The sequence below is a fragment of the Crotalus tigris genome, unplaced genomic scaffold (genome assembly GCF_016545835.1).
Source record: "Crotalus tigris isolate CLP2741 ecotype Arizona unplaced genomic scaffold, ASM1654583v1 scf7180000017611.44802233496:7321179, whole genome shotgun sequence".
NCBI classification, from domain to species: Eukaryota; Metazoa; Chordata; class Lepidosauria; order Squamata; family Viperidae; genus Crotalus; species Crotalus tigris.
Genome location: NW_024096511.1, coordinates 4,841,624 through 4,862,641, shown reverse-complemented (window position 1 = coordinate 4,862,641; position 21,018 = coordinate 4,841,624). Strand labels below are relative to the sequence as shown.

Genomic DNA, 21,018 nt, shown 5'->3' with positions numbered 1-21,018 from the left:
GATAACATTTTGGCGGGCTGAGGAGCTAAGTAGAAAGCCTGTGCTTGAAGCTAAATGGGGAATGTGTTTATGACAGTTTATTGGGGGTGGCAGTTGTATTTTGTTACTTTGTATTTGGGGGAAGGGAATTTAATTTTTTGGTTCAACTATGTAGTGCTGCTACTGTTTCCCAAATAAATGTTCTTTAAGGAAGAATTTTGCCTCGAAGTTCTTTTGATGGATTTCATCTGTCGGAACCATGACTGTATTTTTAAATCAACACAAGTGGGATGCTGGAGCTGCTTGTTTGTTTGCTTGCTTGCTTATTAATTCATTCATTCATTCATTCATTCAATTCATGGAATTTTGCAAGCTGGTTGAAAGTAGAGCTGAGCACCTAGCACACCAATCAACTGTTTGGGCATTCATGGAGCAATGTGATGGTAATAATGGAGTTGGCAGAGCCAGTTGTGGTACATTTTTCAGCATATCACTGATTTACATTAATCTGGGGGATACAGATTAATGGGTTTACTGGGTTGATTAGTTGAAATCTTATTGACAGATTACTCTTACTGACATTAATGGCTAGTGTATTTTCAACATGAGAGTTTAATGAAATAATATTCAAGTAACTTGATCAACATGGCTTGCCTGCACACAATGGTATGCCATAGGTGGTTTACTCCACTTGGTTTGGGCTTATCATAATATGTAAATCTGCCTATTACAGGTTAACATTATGGCTGAGGCAGTCCCCGATGTCTTGTTCAACAAAATAAAGGTAAAAAAAGATCCTAACATACATTTAAGCATGAATTCTGAAAATGGCTGGCTTTATACAATGATTAAGCCAGATTTTAAAGCATGATTTGTTGACTAAACCACAATTAGCTGATTTATACACTACATGAAAGATAAACAACCGTTTGCAAACTAGACTTGCTGGATTCACACATTCCGTGAAGTTAAAATCAACCCAATCCCACCATGACTGAATGTGTCATAATGTCTCTATTACTATTTCTATAAGGTCATTCATTTTTACATCTCAGTAATGTTACAGACAAATGGGAAGCAATCTTTTTAATTTTATTTCATTTGCTAAGACAAAATTAATAAATACCGCAGTATAACATAAGTATGAAAAATACAAATGTCAAAAATATAATTCTGTGATGGTTTGCATGCTGATTTTGACAGTATGTTACTTTACTTAACAAACAAAACTGTTCAGGATATTATCAGATATTTTTTTTTTGAAAGGCAACAGTTTTTTGTCTAGCTAGCAGAGAAACTTCTGCTTTTAGTCTGCAGATTTATTGAAGCATTGGCTCTGTTATGCAGCGAGACAACAATATATAACAAATCATAAGCAGAGAAACCTGCAAAGACATTTGTCTTCTGGAGATGTGGCTAGGATTTCATTATAAGAGAAATAACACAGAACCATTTGGCTGTTAGTGAGGGCAACAGAAGAAGGGGAAGACAGAGAATGAGGTGGCTGGATGGAGTCACTGAAGCAGTAGGTATGGGCTTAAATGGACTCCAGAAGATGATAGAGGACAGGAAGGCCTGGAGGAACGTTGTCCATGGAGTCGCGATGGGTCGGACATGACTTCGCAGTTAACAACAACAACAAGCTAGTCAATGTACAAATACACATAGCCTTTCTTTATGAAGGAAAAAATTGCAGTGTGTGTGCTGTCTGCTAGTTCTCTGGTCCAACCTGCATCCTTGTGCTGCTTTTTAAAATATGAGATGATATCACACAGAGTGCATTTGGTTTGGAGGAACAGTAAATGAAAGCAGGGTTACACACACCAGATATCATTGTTTCTTCGATGCAATTTATTTTCTTCCCAATAAGACAAACAAAAAAGTCCTTTTTTTAATCAATTACATCAAGTTTACTTTATATTCCTCATCCTAGAAGTCAAGTCTCATGATAAAAGAAGCAGTAGGATTTTTATTTATCTGCTTATTTATTATCTCTCCAGGTCTGGCTAAGGTATTCCTACATTTCTCTCCTGAATTGCTAAAAGCAATACCAGCTCCAAAATTTAAATGTTTAAATAGGAGGAGCTAGCATTTTCTCATTTTGACTTGTCCAAAAATCTGCTGTGGCTCTTGTAAAACTTCTCTGAAGAATCACATTGACTTTATATATAAATGTCACAATCAAGAATATCTGCATGCAAATGTGGAAACACTGGATTGGATCTGGTAGAAGTAGACACGCTTACATGCTTCAGTTCAGTGGTCCATCGTGTGCACAGGGGATCCAGGGATGCTAAACTATAAAGGTTAACAAGACAGAAGAGAGAAATTGATAAATAAAAGGGTGGTCACAGTAACTGGTTTAACTGAATTAAAATTAAATCAAAACTGGTTTTTGTTAGGGCACCCCCCAATGTTTTTGGTCCCATCCTGTTTTTGAGGTGTGGCTTTCACTAGGTTAGTCCAAAGCCAAGGACAACAGCCTTTATTCCAAATCAAAAATTTGCCTTCATTTGTTGAAACTAACGGAACTTTTTAACCAGTGCTATCATGTTGATTTCAGTGGGGCCGAAGCATGGCTATTGTCTTCTAGATCCAACCCCTTCCAATCCTTTACAAGTGGTCCTCAACTTACAACAGTTAATTTAGTGACCATTCCAAGTTATAACAGCACTGAAAAAAGTGACTTATGACTGTTTTTCAAAGTTATGACTTTTGTAGCATTCCCATGATCATGTGATCAAAATTCAGATGCTTGGCAACTGGTTCATATTTATGACCAATTGCTGTGTCCCAAGGTCAGGTGATCACCTTTTGGGACCTTCTGACAAGCAAAGACAATGGGGAAGCCAGATTCACTTAACAACTGGGTTATTAACTTATGAACGGCAGTGATTCACTTAATAACTGTGGCAAGCAAGGTCATAAAATGGGGCAAAACTCATTTAACAAAAATCTCACTTAACAACATAAATTTTGGGCTCCATTGGGGTCGTAAGTCAAGGACTGCTTGTATTTTTATTTAAATTCTAATGTTTCGTGGTTGCAAAATATTAAGATACTTGGGTTTGTCCTTCCCCATTTTATCCAAAAGCTTCCAACAAACTTTTTATTGAGCATATCAGGCCAGCTAAGGTACAGAATATACCCAAGATAAACACTGATATATCTGCACATTTCTCAAACGGCATCAGCTTTTCCCATTTCAGCTTTAGGTGGAAAAAAGAAGGAAGAAGGAAGGTCATCACTGCACCAGTAACACTGCCAGTTAGACCCATAAGAAGGACAAAGTGTGGTATGAACATGGCCATCAGGAGAGTCAATAGGAGGAGGACACTTTTTAAAAGTACAGCAAGCCATGGCGATTTATAGTTGACTTTGTCCCTAGGTGATACATAAGCATGCAATATTTTTGTGACTGTAAAAAAGGGCAATGGGTAGGACAGGAGTGCCTTGGCCAAGAGACACAAGTTCACTGAAGTCTGTAAGGATGAAGGAAGGTTGTCAGTAATAACCTCTTTGGTTTCTTCTCCCCAGGTTAGCAGTGCCGTTACTGCAAAGATTGTCTTGAATACACAAGCCAAGAAATGGGTCCAGTTCAACATAGACCCACACTCTCTCGGATTTTGCATGCTTTCTTCAAGGGTAGGAAGGAAAATTTGTGAAGTGTAACTAAAAATGATCACACCAACTGAAATCAGAAAATCTTCGAAGTCTACCGACAGCTTGAGCCTTGCCCAAGACCAACGGTGTCTTTGGGTCAAACAATAAGTGATCACTACAAATATCGTGATAAAATGGGCCAAGGAGCAGAGCAGACTGAGTCTGGATACAACTTTCAAGGTTTTGATAAACACGCAGGGCAGCAGACCTATAAATGCAATTATGGACCAGGTTTTCTCGGTCATTGGCAAAGTTGGAAAGCTATGTGACAGCAAGTTCCCACAAACAACCAAATACAAAATGCACGTCATGATCAGCTCCATTAGTTGGGTTGCGTTGACCACTCTGCCACCAAGTTTTGGAAGCAATCTTTTGCAGCAAGAGTTAGCAATGTCTTCATATGTGCTTCTCACTCTGACGAGCTGCCCATCTTCATTTTCCTCATAGAGGCAAGCGATAAGAATTTTGCTGGTGTAGCAACAGAAGACTGCAGCGAGGATAATAAGAAGCAGCCCACTGTATCCACTGTGGAGCAGAGCATATGGCAAGCCTAGAACAAAAATCCCCTAGAGACAAAACACAGAGAAGACAAAAAAAAAAAAAAAAAAAAAACTGAAGAAAGACGTTGCTTAGAAATTGTCCATTCAAACCTGCAGCTGACAATGGCTACCTTTGGCTAATTGCACAGAATGCTCTTACATTAACCTGTCCTGCTAAATAATGGTTGCCTCCAAATGCATATATTTACAACGTACAAAGTTAGAAGAAACATGCACACAAACACATACACACAAACATACAAACACAACTGCTGGCAGGAGCATAGGGAGCCCAGGAAGCTGCGTAGAGGTGAACAGTAGAGACAAGTTCTTATTAAATATTAAATGCTGGTTGTGATTACAGTCATAATTCTGAAAGGCTCTGAAGCAGCTATTTAATCATGGTGCATATTAATGTTCAATAGCGGTTCAATAATGATAAAATCAAAGAGCTTTAGCTGTCTTCACAGGCTGTATGCAAATAGGGAAATGACACTTTTAGCAGCTAGGCTAATAAATAAACATGAGGAGCTTCTCATGAATCTTTTCTTTTCTAACTTTGCAATACTCTTTTTCAATGCTTCCTTATATTTCTACATTCCCATGGGTCTGTGCTAAGGGGTGTGTGTGGAAACCCTTTTCTTTCGACTCAGACCCAGAAACAAGTTCTTTCTCCTCTCAGTGCTGAGTGGAGAAATGGTATTTTAAAGTTTTTCCTATTCACACGTAAGAAAAAAATATATGCTACTACAGAGATCCTGATTTTAGTTTATATTCTATCACTTCCTCGTCTTATTCCACAGCCCTGTCAGTTTTAGCAACACCGATAAAAATAAAAATTCCTAGAGATCGGCACAGAATAGACCCGTCTAAAAAAGTAAAAATTTCCTTGAGCCAAAATTGAGTCCTGATGATTATGTCCCTTTGTTTTCTGGGCGGCAATACAGACTATGGTCATTTCCCCAGGAGTGTATTATACCAAAATTACCAGAATGAGGACAGATTTTCTAACACTTCCACAATGGCTGATAGTACTAGGAGAGGTTAGCACGAGCTCTTCAGAACGTGGGGAACATTTATTCTTCTATTGTTTGCTAATACACTTTTTTTTTTAAAAAAAAATGTAGAGACATCAGGGACTGGTCCTGTGACCCTCTCTGTCCAAGGAGCTCCTCCTCTGGCTGCAATTTTGTTTGCAAGATTCTACCTAAGAAATGAATATTAAGTCAGCTGTATTTTTGAGAGGGAGAGTTATTGATTTATTGTCTGTTCCAGAGGCAGATTTTTTATATAGTTACACTTACCTACCTGCCATAGGGACTACGTAAAGCATTTGATGGAGCTACTGTATAATGTGTGGGACCATCTACCAAACCCCTCTCGGTATTATCAAAATAGCTGTATCTTTTTCTAGGTTTATATGCCTGCTTCAAAACATGTTCTAGACCAGTGTTTCTCAACCTTAACAATTTTAAGGCATGTGAACTTCAACTCCCAGAATTCCACAGCCAGCATTTGAATTGTCAAGATTGAGAAACACTGTAATTTAGACAGTATCTGGAAAAGTGATTTTGTACGCCCACACATACCAAGACAGTGACAAAGAAGTCTTGAACCAACCACGTGAGCTGTGCAAATGATGCAGCTGTTTTAATGGTACTGTGGGAGGTGTTTCATTCATATTCTTCCTTACCTTTCTATTGGCACATCTGTTTCAGTGAGAAACTGTACAGTGTTCAGTCACTCTTTTGCTCAAATCTTATGGCAAATTCATTTGTTAGTGACTTGAGGGTTTTACAAATATGTAACAGTTATAAAGAGTGAGATGCCACTCCATTCAGCTCCCAAGTAATGCCAGACTTTAGCACTTCGGGATTGTAGATAACACCAGAAATATTTAAGATTTAATATCAGTTTATCTTGTATAGATTTAAGACAAAGGGATGGAAAATAATGGATCTTCAACTTGGTCATGTGACAATTTATCAGTCCACCATTCCTTCTGCTACATCTCCCTAGAATCTGGAAAGTGAAAAGGGGGGGGGGAAGAATAAGAATTAAAATTACAATACAACATATCAGGGATAGCTCTTTGTTCCACTTTAGCAATCGGTACAGCTCTATGTTGATCTGACCAGTGTTGTAATTTGTGGGACCAGCTATACCATTCCCTTTAATCCCCCTTTCTGCTAGAGTCATACTCTTTCTATTTTCTTTCCATGGGACTGGATGAAGTGTAGAATAGATCTGATTTGTACCACAGCAGATGAACCTAGCACTTTTATGCTTCTTTTAATTTCTTCAATTTTTATACTGGTTGGAGCAATTTTTATACTGAACTCAAATGTCCTAAATGTAGCTGTTCTGGCTGTGGCTCTCTAAAATATCTTTCCCTTTTAACCATATCAAATCCAAGCATCATGCTGGACCTTCATATCAGGATAGGAAGATGGTTGCCAGACCATTATTTTGGCAGCATCAATAAAACCAACAAAGTGAAATACTGGGAGTCACACTTTAAGCAGTGTCCATGTTTTGATTCTTTAAAATCCAGCAGGTTTAGTGTACAATATCGATGAAGCATTAATTCCAGATACAGAAGTAACACGAGAAGCATACAAAATATATTTTCTTACCATATTTTCTATCTTCTATCCTATTTTCTACCAAAAATCAATTTGATGGTGCTGTACAATTTAATAGCCTTTTTGGTCCTAGTATTGACATATGTTGTTCTCTGCTGTCATGTGAGTATATCTCTATCAAGTTGTTTACATGAATTTAATGAAGTAGGATCTAGCTTGGAAATTAATTAACATTTCTCATCAATAAACCAGTTAGAAAAATACTGGGAACAAACATTCTAAGTAAAAATGCATTTACCACTGCTTTTACAAACACAGAAAGTGAAAAACTAACCCACATTAACCTCCCTGCTTTATGGAGCCATTATACTGAAGCAATATGTTTGGGCAATCCAAATTTCTTGTGGCTACATGCTTAAACAGGAAATTGGAACAGAAATACATTAAAATAAGAAGGCCTTTATAAGTCATTTTAAGTGGAAAATTTTAGTACAAAATATTCTAAGGATATTATCTCTTTAGATAAATTATTGAATATTTTCAGAAAAAATATTATCTTTGTGTTTGCATATACACATAAAGCTGGAGTCTCATTTGAAGCATTACAACTGTCCAGATTTAAAAGGGAATTATCTTTTAGGAATCCAAGATCCTAATACTCAATTCTGGTCCCAAATCACATTATTCCATTATTAAGAAATCTTAGCTTTAAAATAGTAAGACATAGCTGCTGTTTGATTGTACAGGATTTCTATTTACAGTAGATATTTGTATTAGAAATATGAAATTGAAAGTTAATAACCCCCCCTTTCTTTGTTTATTTTAATGGTGAGAAAGGCTTCTTTATGTTTCTATGATTTTCCAACTTGTGCATAAGAATATTATGTTAATTTTCTACTTGTTTCCTTTCTCCATAGCATTATATATTTTACTGGCATATTTTCTAAGAAAACACAATATCACTGTCAAATGTTGTTTTATCTAGGGGTGGGGAGGTGCCTTGGGGAGCAATTGCAATCTGATTGTTTTGAACTCTGGCACCTGTGCATGTTAATTCAATGCCTACTGATCTAAATGTAAAAAAAAAAATCTTTTACAGCTGAAATATAGAAGAACGCTTCCTTCAGTTGAATCTGAAGGACAGAAGGTAAACTGTCCAAAATCCAAAAGACTATTGTTTTGTCTAGTGATGAAGGTTGGGTCCAGGCTGGCCTACCATTAGCTTCTGTATGGAGTAAGGGAGTGGCAGGAATGTGCTGACAACCCTTCTCTGTTGCTGTTTCTTTATTTGGGAATTCCTTGTCTCCAGAGATTCAAGCAGCTCTTAGTTTCTGGCATTTCAGAAAGTTGTTAAAGCAACACTATTACTCATTGTTTTGAACCAGGACTGATTGCTTCTGGTGGCCATCTTGAGACTTCTATTCTATTCTTGTTTTGATTCTCTATCTCTGTCTGTTGTGCACCATCCAGCTGCTACAGATTGGGTTCCAAAACTGTGAACTGACTTGATCTGGGCAAATTAGGATCTGGTTAAACATTCCAAAAAATGGGATCCAGTTTAAACATCTAAAGGAACAGTGGATGTAAACTAGAAAAGACAAAGGACAGAGAAGGGGGCAATATATGGAAGGAGGAGAGAATAAAATAAAGAATATAGCATCAAAAGGTTATCCTGTCACATTCCTGCCTCTAGCATAACACCTGATGTCTTCCTTAAGGATGCTTTTTCTCAAACACTTGAAATCCATTCAGGAATTTAGATGAATTCTTCCAAGTAGATAAAAATTAGAGCTGTTCAGTGAAGTTCTAAATAGGAGGAGGTGGAGAAGGTAATATATTGAAATTGGCTTTGATGTGAGCACTCATCTTCAAATAGTCCAGAACCATAGCAAAATAGGATTCCATACTGTGTGAAGAGCTGTATTAAATAAATCTCAAATACAACTTCCTTTCCATAATGTAGCTGTTTACATCCAGGGCTCAAGAGAGAATGGAGAAGACCAGCATGTTCAGGCTGTTCTCTTTCCAGCTTGATCTATGCACATATTGTATATCAACTGAATGTCTAAACAAGTCCAGCCCTGTCAGCGGTTTGGTTCTTTAAAATTCAAGAGGCTTAGTGTATATTATCGATGCAGCATGAATTCCACATACAAAACTACTAACATGATAAACACACAAAAGACATCTTCTGCAATCTTAATAATGTTTAATGATGATGCACAATTAATGTTCTGGTCCTATTACTGACATATTTTCCTATTGTCATGTAAATATATCAAGTCGTTTACATGTATTTCATAAAGTAAGACCTAGTCCAGAAACATGTATATTTTTCCTAATATATACATTTCGTATATACTTTCCTATCCTATCCCTCGAAATAGGAAAAAGATGTTGCAAGGAACATTTGGGAAACAAGAACGGGGTTTAAAATTTGACCCTGTGCCAATTGTTAACATCTAACTATTCATATTTATAATGCACATATATTCAGATTAAGAAAAAAACAATGAAGATTTCTTGCACGCATTTCTGCTGAAAGATATCAGTTGTAGCATATCTATCTAACTATCAATCAAATCCACATATATGCTAATTTTATCTTTGGTAAAGGAAATAAACAGAATTCTGGTTAAAACTGGCAGCATGATGATGCTTTAAGACCTATTAGTTTGAGTGAACGCATGACAGGGTTCACCCTTTCTGCCCAGCATCATATGATTTACTTAGCTTTAGTTTAGGGCATTGTGCGAACCCAGTTGTTATATTTTCTGAACCATGGATTATAGCATCCTGCAATTTAAGCCCAGGCAACCATGACTTATTCAACAAGCCACAATTAAGCAACGTGGCTTATTATATGACCTGAACCTAGCCAGAAAGTTAAGCAAGGATGACATTTGCTTAATTTTTCTCCCAAACAATGAAAGGAGCATGAATGAAACAGCCTTAGCAAGGTATTTTCCTCTGAGTGTCACAAAACAATAGCAAGAAACAGTATCAACTCAGATGGTGGGTCCTCTTCAACTATCCTCATAATTGATACGTGATAGAAGAAAGGTTCATTTTTTTCTATTTATCCCCAAGGGAAAAGATTTTCTACAGCTCACTAACTCTGAGAAACAGGGTGTGATTTGTCATCCTGGCTCTGTGTAATCAGTGTTTAGGGCATTTGATGTTCTGGAATAGCTCTGTTTGCTCATTTGAGCAAGGGAAGCATCATGCTTTACTTTTCCTCAAGAAAATGCACACTATTGCCAGCTTTATGCACTTAGTAATGCATCTTAGATTAAACCATAGGCACGTGGTGAGAGGAAGGACTGCTATAAATACCATTTATTTGCAGCTTATGCACATAGATTTCTGCCCTAAAGTCATCACACTTTTCTTGGAACCTCTCCTTGCAAACACTGGGAGTTACTTTTGTTTGGCTTAACATTTTTTACTAACATCTTAACAAAAATGGATTTTCTTGAAGAAGAGAAAAAGTTTTGGCTACGCAAAAATTTAGCCTTAGGCTGTCAATCACCAAGAACTTACAGTTTACAGCTTTTTTTATTTGTTTTCCTTAAAGCATTGCTTTAGTTTTCTTTTTTTTTCCCCTCTTCTTTTAAGGCAGTTTATTAAAGCAATTTACTTACACAAAAGATAAAATGGAAAGAAATGGAAGCTTTAAAAGTTACAGCATCCATCTCAAGTAACAGGATTGCACATATTTCAGTAGTGTCTAGTACAGACTTTCCTCTTACCATCTTAAAAGGATTGCTTGCAGGCTTTCCATGGCGAGTGAGAACCTTATCATTATGTCTTTCATGGAAAGGGGACTCGAAAAAGCATGAAATAGGTAGGTTTTTGATTCCCTCACACAAGCATATATAAGAAATGCAATCCACAGACCTGCTGACATAAAACGCAAGAACCAACAAAAATGAGAGGCTTAAAAAAGTATCTAGTTCATCTTATACTTGCTGAAATATATTAATTTTGACAAAAGTAAAAAGCAGTCAGATCAATGGTTGGTTCAAACACCACATTTGCACTTTATGCTTTTTACTAACCCCCCAAAAAGTTGCATTCACATAAAAGCTGCTCAGTCAAGTCAAACCATCTGCAAGAAAACAACCAAGCTCAGAGAGCACCGAGGATTTCTTAGCCACTGAGGTTTGTAAACCAATGTGTATAGCTTAGCACAGTGATGGCGAACCTTTTAGAGACCGAGGGCCCAAATTGCAACCCCAAACCCACTTATCTATCGTCGGGTGCCGGGTGGCTGTGGCCCATTGGCTGGGCATGGCTGCGGTGGTAACGACAGACTGGGAGGGACTAAAAAGTTCAATCAATCAATTCCAATTTTGCAAGATTTTTTTCCCGTGAGAAGTTGAAATTGACTGATTGATTGAACCTTTTTTTTTTTTTTTTGCACACAGCGGCGGAGGCCTAAAGCGAAAAGGTTTTATAAAACCCAGCTGAAAGCCTAGGACTGGGGCAATGGTGCACGTGCCCACAGAGAGGGCTCTGAATGCCGCCTCTGGCACCTGTGCCATAGGTTTGCCACCACTGGCTTAGCATGTTGTATGAAGCCAGCTGTTCATTTAATAAGTCATGATCAAGAAATTAGGTTTAGTGTGTCATTGCACTAATAATTTGTTGGGTTTAAACTTTACATATTGTACTAAGTTTCCAATAAACATTTTGGCAGTAAAGACCAGGAGAAGGACCAGCATTTTTGCAGAACCCAGCAATCCATACTCTCATCTGGTATATGCGGGGAGGAAGGGAGGGAGGGAGGGAGGAAGGAAGGAAGGAAGGAAGGAAGGAAGGAAGGAAGGAAGGAAGGAAGGAAGGAAGGAAGGAAATATTTTTTTTAGCCTTGTACAACATTATTACTAATCAAGGTGAAGCTTTAGCCAACATGAGATACCCTTAACTCTGGTTCTGGTGGGTTTTCCTCACAGGTACTGAATCAATATGCAACAAAAGGATCTCTCTTTCCTATAAAGCATAAGGATTCAAAGTTATCATAAGCTATCATAACAAGTCCTGCCATTATCTGCTGCAGTCATGTTGCTAGCATTCCTAAGCATAACTACATAGCTACTTGAATATTCAAGATATTTAAGGTCCCACTTTATGTTTTATAATTCCTGCTGAAAAGAAAGAAAACTTTGAATGTATATTATTTAAAAAAAAACTTAAAAGAAGAAACCCCCTAAGCTTTCCAGGTCAGCTGCAAAAATCCATTTGGACATTGGATGCCAGCAAAGGATCATAATGCTCTCCTGTTTAGAATGCAGCTGGCATTAGGTAGCATTATTATTTTTATTAATGCCAAACTAAATTATTAAGGGGAAGCCTATCAAGCATAGTTTCTGGTATTCTTTTCAAACCCTTAATAGTGGCTTCCCACTGAGTCACAATACCAAGAAAGAGATGGGCTTAAGAAAGAAACAGCTTGCAACATCATAACCTGTTGCCCACATAATAAGAAAGTATCAGGTTATTTTTTTTTCCCTGGGATTTTATTTTTCTGTGAAACCTGGCTAGATCAGGACCATTTTTTAAATTCAATTGTTCTTTTGTAGACTTCTGCACCATATCAAATTTGTTCTGATTCGCTTTCTGAACAAGCCCATTACGTAATCTTTTCCCAACATTCTATTCCTCTTGTGTTGCACATATGTGTGTATATAATTGTACTGGAAAATGCAGGCTTAAGTGCTCTGCTCTGGATCACATGATCAGGAATGGGGGGGACATAGAATGGAGGTATTTGCACTACAAGCCATAACCAGCTATACAAACTGGAACAGATTAAGAAACCAACACTATACAGGTTAGGACTATTATTATAAAAATGATAGTAATGGAATCTTGCAAGTCTGCACATGCCTTCCCTCCTTCACTTTATCTTCATGTGAACTAAGAAAGAGTTTGGATAAGACATTTTCTTATCTTATTTTCTTGACCTGGCTCAAGACCCACTTATTGCCTGGTAATGGCTCTTCCTCCTGTCTTTGCCTCTGTTCTCTACACCTATTGGATATCCCTAAGGATGCAAGGGGGTTGATGGCTCAGAGCAGCGGTCCCCAACTCTTCTGGCTTGGTAGCCCAGCACAGCAGAGTAGGCAGGACGTGCACAAATGCAAGCGGCCACTGCTTGTGCGAGGGGAACTTCATATGCGAGTGCAAGCAGCCACTACTCATCTGAGGGGAGCTTTGTGTGTGAGCACAAGCGGCCGCCACTTGCATGAAGGGAGCTTCATGCATGCGCATGCGCTTACCTGCTGCTTGCACGGCCTGATTCTGAACAGGCTGTGGCCCAGTAGTGGCTCAGAGGTTAAAGACACTGAGCTTGTCCACTGGAAAGCTGACAACCCAGGCTTGAGATCCAAGCGCTGCATGAGGAGATCTTCTGTTTCTATCCCAGCTCCTGCCCATCTAGCAGTTTGAAAGTATGCAAATGTGAGCAGGTAAATAGGTACCATTTCTGTGGGAAGGTAAAAGCATTCCATATGCCTCAGTATATAGTAATACTGACCACATGACCATGGAAATGTCCTTGGACCACACTGTCTCCCTCAACTAAGAACGGAGATAAGTACTTCCTCCTAGAGATGAACACAACTGGGCAGGGAAAAAAATTGCCTTTAAGGATACATTGGGGATTTTGTTTCCTGCAATGGTCTTCCCTTCAGACTCTGATTGGATCCAAATCACTTTTGAATTAAGCTTTGCTTTTGCTGGTTCCCCCTGCCATCACAAATCTGGTTTTGTTATAGTCAGTTCTGGAGACTAATCCTGCTGATGCTCCTTTACAGGATTGTGTTGAGTTGGAAAGAATAAAATATGAAGGGGATGAAGAAGCTAATCCTTAAATTTATGTCATGAGTACCATGGAACAATTTACAGGGTACCTTGTACAGAATCCACTAGCTGACTTTAAAAAATGAAATTTAAACAATTAGGCCTGTTTAGCACTCATAGATCCTTCTGCTCATCGGGTTAGTAAAACTGATCCAAAGGAGCTTTATAACAAAAAATAATCAAATATGACACTATAGTAAACATCTGGTTTTTTTTTCTTATTGTTTCTCACATAGGAAACTTTGCTTATGGTATTTTTAATCATTTCTCTTTTCTGGATGTGAAATATGCAAAATCTACTAGAAAAATTCCTTCTCTCTTAAATAAAATTGCACCTTACAGTTGTAATTTAGTGAATTCTGTTTGAACAATTGAGTTCTACAAATGAGGGATATTATTCTGAGATGACACTTTAAAAAAATACAGGGAGTTACATATATAGACAGACAGATGTGAGAGAAAGAGAATGGTAAAAAGAAGTTAGGATAGCTAATATAATATAAAAGAAAATGGAAAAAGGTTTTATTGCTACAATCCTTGCTTTTCCCAGCAAAATTTGGGAGCAGAAATAATAATAATAGTAATAATAAATCAGAAAGTCTGGTCCACAACAGAAATGTTAGTATGAGTATGAATAAGAGTTCCTGATATAAAGGGAAAAAAATCTGAGGGAGTCTTGATTCCTCTTAACAAGAGGGTTGAGATATTCTAAACTCATAAGCAAGAGGAGTATTTTATTTCCCTTAATATGAATCACCTCCATCTAATTAAAAATGAGCTGTCTTTGGACCGTTACCCTACAGGATTTGAAGCAAAGTCTCATCGCTGGACAGTTTCCAGTGGGCTTTAGAGAATTCCATTATTTTTAAAGTTGATCTTAAATCAAGCGGTTAATTTGTTTTAATTTATCCCAATGCTCTGGTGTTGATTAATTCCTTAAATAGCTTAACTTTACTTTAAATGTTAAAGTAAGATGCTTTGGAAAAAGTTACAGCGAAAATCCAGAAGGCAACAATTAACATTAAAGAAATGCTGGGATTTGTAGGTATAAAGGTCGAGACTCAATACAGAATATAACCGGAATGCATTTCTATTCCTTATGGACCCTGAAGTGACTGAGACTTTCCCATTCTTATTTCCCAAACAACTCAGAGCATAGCACTTTTCTCGTTTGATCGTTTATGCTAGCTATCTTACATGACTTCAAACAGAACTTGGAACTACTAGCTCTTAATTGCCATGGGGTAGGGCAAAACAACGGTGTCATTCTCATTTATAACACTCACTTCCTACCAGTAAAGAGCAGCCTGATTGCTTTAATCATTCTTCTAAGGTCTGCAAAGACCTTTTCCCTCCAAGTTCCAATTCATTATTATTTCATATGGGTTTTTCTATTTTTATCACCCCATCGGATCGTTGCTTTTAAAGGAAAAAAGCAGGATTCCGTAAATAAAAACCAAGGAAAAGCTGAATTCTATTACGATAAAAGGCAACAGAATTCAAATTAATGGTAACACATAGGTAGATCGGTATCCCATATACAGTACACATTGTTGGGGTCCGGCAGTGGAATGTAGTTTGGAATCTTACTATAGTCTGCAAGATTCTGTCTGTAGGTGAAGAATAATAAAGAAACTACTCAGAAATAATTCCACTCCATATATATATATATATATATATATATATATATATATATATATATATATATATATTGATAATAGTATTAAAAACAAACAAATGATTCCTGGGTGTATTCATATTAAACAGTTAAAAAGCATGAGCACCAGGAAATTTTACAAAACTACAAAAGTTTTAGTTCAATAAAGCACCAAGCTTTCGTTGGCAACTGCCAACATTGTCAGGGTACATTTTAGTCGATGGGGAAGCTCTTTTATAGATGAGACGCCATTTGCGCCAGGCTCCTAGATTGCGTCACGGGTCCCAGCCAGCCAATCTGCACTTTAGTCATGGTTTGTATGTCATTACCTGCATTTTCCTTACTTTTCCTGCCTCTATGTGTGTTACTGCCCATTCCCCCCTCCTTGTATGGCCGTAACCCAGAGGGATTCTTTGCCTTCCTTTTTTGATCACTCGTAAACTCTACCTCCCTAAGCTGTTCTCTCCTCCCACACTCCTCCCTGGGACGCTCCCCCTCAATACACTTCCCTCCACCTTCTCCTCCTCTTTGTCCATCATTTGCATTTCCATTGTCATCCTTCCTACTGCAGAGCTTTGCTCTAAGTATCTTGCCTTGGTTCCTATTCTCCAGTCCCTCTTCCTCATCAGAACACTTATCAACCCCACTGCTATCCCCTCCAACGTTTACTTTCCCCGTTTCTGAATTGCTAGAGAAGACCATCTCAGCCCTCTTCATGCCTATCTGACTTTCCAAGCTCCATTGCCTCTTTGCCCTCTGGGAAGCAGCTCCTGTGTCCTGGGACTTCAGACTACATTCCATCACACTTGTGCTGCTCTCCCTGGGTCACAAGTGCTTCTTTATACTGCGTTATTCAGATACTCCATCTCAAATAGTACATCCCTGTTTGGGCACCATACCTTCAGAAGGATTCAGGCAAACTGGAAGAACTCCACAAAAGTGGACTACAACATAGTTCCTGTAAAGAGAGACTAAAAGAGAGGGGTATGTGTAACCTTGGAGAGATAAGGGCAAGGGAAATTTTTGAAAGCACTCTTCAAATATCTAAACAGATGTAATACAGAAAAAAAGCCAACATCTGTTGTTTCCAAAGTGAAGGACATGAATGGCCTTAGAATACAGGAAGAGAAACACTAGTTCTACAGTAGGAAAAAAAAAACCCAGAAATAGCATTTTGATAATGTTATCTAGAGAAATAGTGGCTTCCATTTGTTGGATGTGTTCATGAAGAATTAGCTATTTAATAGCTATTTGGAGATAGCTGTCAAGTGCTTTAATTTGGATTCCTACACAGATTAAGAGTTTAAATTTGATGACTTTTGCAACTATATGTTTCTAAGATTCTATGAGGCCTATGGTTATTATCATTTCTCAGTGTAAGGTTTGGACAACACCAACAAAGAAAAATATCTTCAAAGATGCATCTATTAGTTCTGAGTTAGTACATGGTTCACAAATCAAATATGGTTCACAAATCTAAAATAGATTGAAAGATCCTCCCATTATGATTAGTCAAGGATGTATCGTGATTAACGTAGTTTGGAACTGACTTTTTTCCAGTCAGAAAACAAACTGTTTTCTAAACTCAGTACGAAATTGAGGCCTATTGCCCTTCTAGAGAAATCATTTGTAGCATGGTAGAATCTGAAGGCACCCTATAGTCTTGAATTTCCACTGTCATATCTTCCCCTGAAATGTATCTAGTGATGACTAAATGTAGGGCATCTCAAACAGAAACAAGGAAACATTGAGAAATATAAATTCATATAAACTATACAACACAGCATGATGAAATGTTTGGATGAAATAAGAAAAGAACAGCAGGAGTTAACAGAGCAAAGAGTTCACAATAATGTAAGCATATTAGGAATCGGTTGTAAACTTGTATGTTTTTTATGGCCCAGGGGAAGCATCAAGGGGAAAAAAATTCTTCAATCAAGTCATCTGAAAAATCTGCCTTGCTGTTGTGCACAACAAATATAGGACTAACATATTTTAGACATCAGATAGGCATTATGAAATCTTACTAAAATGATTCTCTGAAATGTCCTTTCAATTTTCATCATTCATAACTATATGTTTACTTACAAAGAAGTTTTACTGAATCATGAAGCAAATGTACAGAGATTTCCAGCATACTGTATGCACTTCTGACACTGCTATTTTAACTGATTTGTTATTTACTATTTATTAACACCATTGATTATTACTGGCATATTAGTATTTTATTACCCAAACAATTAAAGCACCTTTCATATTTAAAACTGTATTTTAATTAACATCTGCTGCAATGTTGGCGTATTATATTTCCAAAGATATTAGACAAAATAAGGTATCTAATATCTTCTGGCAATATTTATGTAATTATTTAAAACTGGTTTTTGTTTATCACTATATTCTCACAGATTGAAACTATATTTCAAGCTATTGATGAAAAGCTTCCTGCATGCTATATCAAATTTATATAAAGCTGGTTTTTAAAAAATACAATTAAACATTTCTGCAAACAAAAGAATGTTTTTTTATCTTTTTCACTGAATGGCCATTCTTTAAACTAAATAGAATCTTTAGATTGAATGGAAGAAATAGCATTGTGATAAATAACTTATAAACAATAAATTTTCTGCCTGATCTTTAGTGAAATACTGAAATTTGAACTTAAATTTGAAAGTTAGCCCTTGCCTTTAAGGGCAGAAAATGGAACCGTGCAAAGAAGTACCAAAATATGTTTACATTTACTTTTTCATGTTTAAACTCTCTTATAAATAGCCTATCTAACTGTATTTAAATTCTACCAAATGCTTCACTCAGTTGGAGTTTGGGAATATGAAGTGAAGCTGCCACTGCTAATTGTTAACAAAGCAGTTGCTTTATTTGCTGGATAGCAAAGCATGTACAGAAGCCCAATGGCAAAGTGGCTATTTAAGGCTATTTAGTTAAAAGGCTAAAAACTTATGTCAAAACGGAGAGTGTCACTCCTGGACTTCTGCCACGGTGAGGCAGATTGAATCATTGGCCTCATGGAAGCAGATCGTGCTTATATGCAAAACCAAATGTTTTTCCTCTTTCAGACATCTACAGTTGCCGTGGGAGTATTACAGATACACACTTCTTTCATTTTTAACACAATTAAATATGGTAGGCAACTGTGCATTGTTATTAAAAGCAAATATCCGTTTTGATGCTGTTCTTAATTCAGTTCTGCTACAACTGTTACAGTGAAAACAATCGAGCTGAAAACAATTGGTTGTACTCCAGTCTGAATCCCATTAATGAAAGCAATCCAAATAATGTGGACCAACATTTGATGCATGTAGCTGTAGTAGAGATCAATAAAGTTTTGATTGGAATTTAGCCTCCATCCATCAAGGAGGTTGCAAATCATTAACCTCCTTGGGGTGATTCTAGATATAAGTTATGCTTAAGTAGACCCACTGAAATTCAGTTTTGATTAATTTAAGTCAAAATTATTTCAATGAGTTTTGGTTAAATATGATTATGTTTGCATCTAGTTCACTATAAATATAGTTACTTAGCCAGAAATATCACTATATAAAACATAACTGAGTAAGAAAAGCAAAGATGAGATGACCCTATCCCAATCTAATTTTCAAAAATTGGGGAGGAAAAATAAAAGAGTAAAATCTGGGGGGGGGGGGAAGACACAGGATACATGTAAATCAATATAGTCTATAAAAGCCTTGCAACCACAATTTAATCAGCATTTCCTTCATTATTTTATTTTACCTGCTGTTTTCTCCTTTGAATGGGAAATTTTCAAAAGACAACAAAATAAAAACAGTTGAGGAAAATGATGAAGAGATGAACATAATTAATTATCAAGCACCAAGTTACCTGAATAGCATTAGTGACATTCCAACCAGCCTCCCAAGTAGTGATCAGTGTACTTTGAGCATTTTGTGTACACACTTGGGATTCACAGTTTTGGTCTTGCACCTGTGTACCAAGCTCCAAAGAAAGGGCTACTTCTTCATCTTCTTCATCATGAATCCTATTCAGTCCATCCTGTCTGGCAAAATTCACATTTTCTTCATCAGTAGAGAGGCAACCATTCCACCTCACCATGTTGAAAAAGAGAGATTTTGTGCTCTTAAAGTGATTTGAAAGAGATGAAAACATTTGCTTTGTTTAAGCTACCCTGGTATACCAGATGGCTGTAGTAATTATACTATTCTTGTTGAAATTAATTTTCCAGTAGTGCTGTCTTATTTGAATTTCTGGAAGATATACTGAGACAAAGAAGATGCTACTGAATTCTTCATTAGTGGCAGTGCCAAAAACAGGTCTAACAAGACTGTTTGCAGCAGTCCTCAGAGTGCTGCTCTCAATCTAGGAGTGGGAGAATCCTGAAAACCAAGATGCCCAATTGAATTCCTCTCAGTTATGGTCATTGAATCCAGCAGTCAATTGTCAGTCAGCTACAAGGAGTGGCAGAAGATATGGCTATCTAGGTATTTATGCAAGGATTCATTGCTAACAACTATTCCTCCGTAATGTAATTGTAGTAATGTGCACTAAAAAAAATGAGATATACTGGAAAAAGGTACTACAAAAGTATTTGACTATACCCTAATAGACCAGGTTCTCACTCAGACTGACTTATTTATTTGTTTGACAGGCACGAAATTTCAATCACCCTTGCACAAAAACTTCTAAAAATAAATCACTAGCTTCAGAAAATGAAACTTTAGACAGGATTTTTTTTTTTATCTGACTGAGAAATTTCCAGTTTGAATTTGGCTTAAATTTAAAATGATCCTGAAGTGTGACTTAGCCTTGATAGATAAGGGATGCGCCAAATGTATATACTTCTTGTTTAAATTATGCTCTAGTTTCTCAGGACTATATAGGTACCCCTGATAAGACAATGATTTTATAGAGAAAGTAGGGATGAAATGTGGGGTTCTTTGGGTTTTTTGTTTTGTTTTTTATGTTTTTCATTTACTAGGTTTGGCAAGCTGGTAGTTGTAAGCACAGAAGTCAAAAGAGGAAAAACATAATTATTGATTTGGGAAGATCTTAAAATATGCCGAAAGTAAAAAACAATGCACTCCTCAAAATTGCCATTAACAACTGAATTTTATCACTTCTGGGCACAAAATTAAGTCACATGCAATCAGGCAATTATGGTTTGTGCATTCTAACTATACATTGTAGAGCCCACCCTATAGTGTTTATAAAGGGCTATAAAATAGCCTTCAATTTATTCATACAATATTTGTAAATGACATTATAAAGAAAGAAGAGACATTTTACTACATATTCAAAAGTAATTTGACAGCCATCATATGGGCATTATTTAGTTCATGAGAAAATGATATAGGAATTTTTTTTACATTGGGCAGGATATGTTGAGGAAAACTCTTCTTAAAAGGAACTAGGCAACATTTTCTTATTTAGACAACGTGCCACATTTTGCTTTCAACAGGTAATTCTTACAAATCTTCCTTTCCTCAGTCCTAGATTTATAAAGAGTAATGAATCTTAAGAACTCTCTGAAGTAGGTGAGGAAGGAGAAATATTCAGATTTCAACTGTTATTTGCTGTTCTGAATTGGGCCAATGCCAACATAGTTTGTATCAACATATTCCAGAGATTTTTAATTAGGAGTCCTTAGTGCTCTCTGAGGTTGGTTGCTTTCTTGCAGACAGTTCATTATCCAAACTAGGTAACATCTTCAGTGGAGTTTGCTCTCATTTTAAATTCT

The 21,018-nt window shown here is 36.9% G+C and overlaps 1 protein-coding gene across 1 annotated transcript; it reads right to left on the bottom strand.

Moving 5' to 3' along the window:
• Nucleotides 1-3,062: 3,062 nt before the first annotated feature.
• Nucleotides 3,063-19,430, bottom strand: LOC120298699 (vesicular inhibitory amino acid transporter-like). Its single transcript, XM_039322682.1, has 2 exons — nucleotides 19,146-19,430; nucleotides 3,063-4,208 (listed from the first exon to the last, which is right to left on the bottom strand). Exons 1-2 carry the CDS (start codon nucleotides 19,428-19,430, stop codon nucleotides 3,063-3,065), a joined length of 1,431 nt encoding a protein of 476 aa, XP_039178616.1.
• Between the last annotated feature and the right edge of the window lie 1,588 nt (nucleotides 19,431-21,018).

What these genes read in the sequence shown, in the direction of transcription:
- LOC120298699 (XM_039322682.1), bottom strand. Translation starts at nt 19,430, where the DNA reads ATGTTTTCATCTCTTTCAAATCACTTTAAGAGCACAAAATCTCTCTTT. An exon ending in ATGTCACTAATGCTATTCAG is followed by an intron (nt 4,209 to 19,145) that starts GTAACTTGGTGC and finishes TTTTGTCTCTAG; the next exon opens with GGGATTTTTGTTCTAGGCTT.